General features: G+C 51.8%; 1 protein-coding gene across 1 annotated transcript; it reads right to left on the bottom strand.

Moving 5' to 3' along the window:
- Positions 1-899: 899 nt before the first annotated feature.
- Positions 900-1,802, bottom strand: LOC134420445 (olfactory receptor 14J1-like; the record flags this gene model as incomplete). The annotated part of the gene is made up of 1 exon (XM_063160617.1): positions 900-1,802. A coding segment is annotated over exon 1 (903 nt), but the record flags the coding sequence as incomplete, so codon positions are not given.
- Between the last annotated feature and the right edge of the window lie 1,204 nt (positions 1,803-3,006).

Here is a 3,006-nt window from a genome sequence, read left to right on the forward strand (position 1 = left end):
AGCTCTTTGGGATGTCCCAGCAGCATCTGACATGTCCACAATCCCAAAGGGATTTCTGTACAGGAACAGTTATATACAAAGATAAAAGAAAAGGTAATTCTCTGATGGATATAAAGGCAATTAAGATGTAGACTAATGTGGTATTTATTTGAACTTCAGAAAAATGGCGACTCCCTGAAGCTCAAAGCATGAAGCCAGTCAATTGAGAGGCACTGGAATGACAAGAGAGAATCAGGAGGAGGAAATCTGGGAGGAATGGGAAGGGCATTGATGCAGCTGGTCTAGTGAAGAGATGTCTTTAGACGTGGCCATTTTAACATGAGAGATTTAATTATTCCAGGAGAGCTGGAAACACCTGAGGGAAGAGGGTCATGAAATATTACACTGAATAATGGTGACACGAGTAGAGGGGAAGATCAGCATTTCTTGTGCTGCTAGTACTTCAGGCCCTACAGCAACACCAGGGCCACCAGGGCAGCGGGGCAGGGCCACTGCAGCAGCACTGGCAACACCAAGTGCTGCTGGTGTTGGGCACAGCTGCTGGGCCAGCACTGATCTGCCCCCAGCTCTGCACACAGACATTGCTGCTGCAGCTCCAGAGAAGGTAACAAAAGGGCATCTCTGCAGAAAACTTTGCTGGGAGATCCTTTTGTTCCTTTAAAACCACCAAGTGGGTACCTTGTCATTGACACCATCTGTGGCTACAGGGAAGGTAGAGAGAAACAAAAAGAAAAATGGCACAAACATTGACCTTTCTATTTGGACAATATGGAAAAAATATAACAAAGAAAAAACTCTCACAACCAAACCCATAAGAAGTATCAAAGATGACTCTTATTCCAAATGATTTGCAGAAATTGGCCAGTAGTTTAATGTTTGTGAAACCACCCAGTCATCAGTCTCCTCACTGCAGCCTTGAGCTCCTGGTTCCTCAGGCTGTAGATGAGGGGGTTCAGGGCTGGAGTAACCACTGAGTACAGAAGTGAAAGGGCCAGATTCAGGGATGGAGAAGACAAAGAGGGGGGCTTCAAGTCAGAAAATGTGGCAGTGCTGAGGAACAAAGAGACCACGGCCAGGTGAGGGAGGCAGGTGGAAAAGGCTTTGTGCCGTCCCTGCTCTGAGGGGATCCTCAGCACAGCCCTGAAGATCTGCACATAGGAGAAAACAATGAACACAAAACAACCAAGTGATAAACAGATGGAAAACATAAGAAGTCCCAGTTTTCTGAGGTCTGAGTGTGAGCAGGAGAGCTTGAGGATAGCAGGGATTTCACAGAAGAACTGGCCCAGGGCATTGCCCTGGCACAGGGGCAGGGAAAATGTATTGGCTGTGTGCATGAGAGCATGGAGAAAGGCGCTGACCCAGGCAGCTGCTGCCATGTGGGCACAAGCTCTGCTGCCCAGGAGGGTCCCGTAGTGCAGGGGTTTGCAGATGGACACATAGCGGTCGTAGCACATGATGGTCAGGAGGGAAAATTCTGCAGAGATGAAAAAGGCAAAAAAAAATAATTGTGCAGCACATCCTGTGTAGGAGATGTTCCTGGTGTCCCAGAGGGAATTGTGCATGGCTTTGGGGACAGTGGTGAAGATGGAGCCCAGGTCACTGAGGGCCAGGTTGAGCAGGAAGAAGAACATGGGCATGTTCAGGTGGTGGCCGCAGGCTACGGTGCTGATGATGAGGCTGTTGCCCAGGATGGCAGCCAGGGAGATGCCCAGCAAGAGGCAGAAGTGCAGGAGCTGCAGCTGCCGCGTGTCTGCCAATTCCAGCAGGAGGAAGTGCCTGATGGAGCTGCTGTTGGACATTTGTGCTGCCTTGGCATGAGGATCTGTAACAAAAGTAATCATGGAATAGTTGAGTTTGGAGAGGACTTTAAATATCCCAGCACAGCCTGGGGGCACTTTCCCCCCACTGCCGGCCCAGGGCTCTGCTGCCTGGAGCTGTCCCTGCCAGCAGCTGCTTCCCTGTGCCCAGGGCTGGGCCCTGCCAGTGCTGCCAGAGCCCAGCCCAGCCCTGGGGACTCAGCTCTGCCTTGCAGATCCCTCTCAGCTCAGGCACTTCCCAGGGGCAGCTCTGGCTCTGCAGGATCTGATGGCAATGTAAAAGCAACCCTGACGAGGCTGTAAAAGTGACACTGATGCTACTCTAAGGGGCCCTGCGCTGATTTCTTCTACTGCATGGTATATTCAGATCTGTGAGAATTTTTTTTTTATTTTTCTCAGCCTGAATTGAGAGATGAATATCTATGGGCAATTTCCCAGCCAGGCAAACCAGAGCATTAGATTAAAAAAGCAGGAATTCCTCTGCTATGCTGCCCCTGACTTGCTGTGCTCCCTGTATAATCTACTTGGAAATGTCCTGCGGTTAAATGCCATGCTGGGAGCAGTTCTGAACAACGCAGCATACTCCCCACACAAGGAGAACACTTCTAAGCCTTACCAGCTGTCTTCTACCACCCAGATCTTGTCCCTCAGTGCCGGGAGCAGCTGCCAGGGCTGGCTGAGAGCTGTCCCTGGCAGGCAGCAGAGTCCCTGCCCCAGCACAGCACCCATGGCTGCAGGACCCTGCTCTGCAGGACAGCCTTGGGCATCCCTAACTGCTCTGCACAAGAGACAGAGAATGTACTCACAGGGTCTGTAGGCATTGCGATGTTCCTGCTGTAGGAGATGGCTGCAGGAGCTGCAGCTGCATTGTCCTACAGCCAGAGGTTCCTGTGCCAAGGGCTGGCAGTGACTCTGCCCCAGGCACTTCTCAGCGCCTTCCCAGCCCTGACTGATTGAAGCTCTCTGTGCCTCTGTGCTGTGCCCAGGGTGGCTGCAGGCAGTGCCCCAGCCCTGCTGGGCTGGCAGAAGAGCTGCTCATCAAGAGAAATGTGCTTTTGAAGCTCTGCTTGGTTATCAGGAGCTGCCTCTATGCCAGGAGCCCAGCCCAACTCAGCAGCACAGACACAGCACAAGGACTTGAATGAGCCTCTGGGGCTTTGTGCTCAGGCCCTGAACATCAGTCCCT

This window comes from Melospiza melodia, chromosome 7 (assembly GCF_035770615.1).
Source record: "Melospiza melodia melodia isolate bMelMel2 chromosome 7, bMelMel2.pri, whole genome shotgun sequence".
NCBI classification, from domain to species: Eukaryota; Metazoa; Chordata; class Aves; order Passeriformes; family Passerellidae; genus Melospiza; species Melospiza melodia.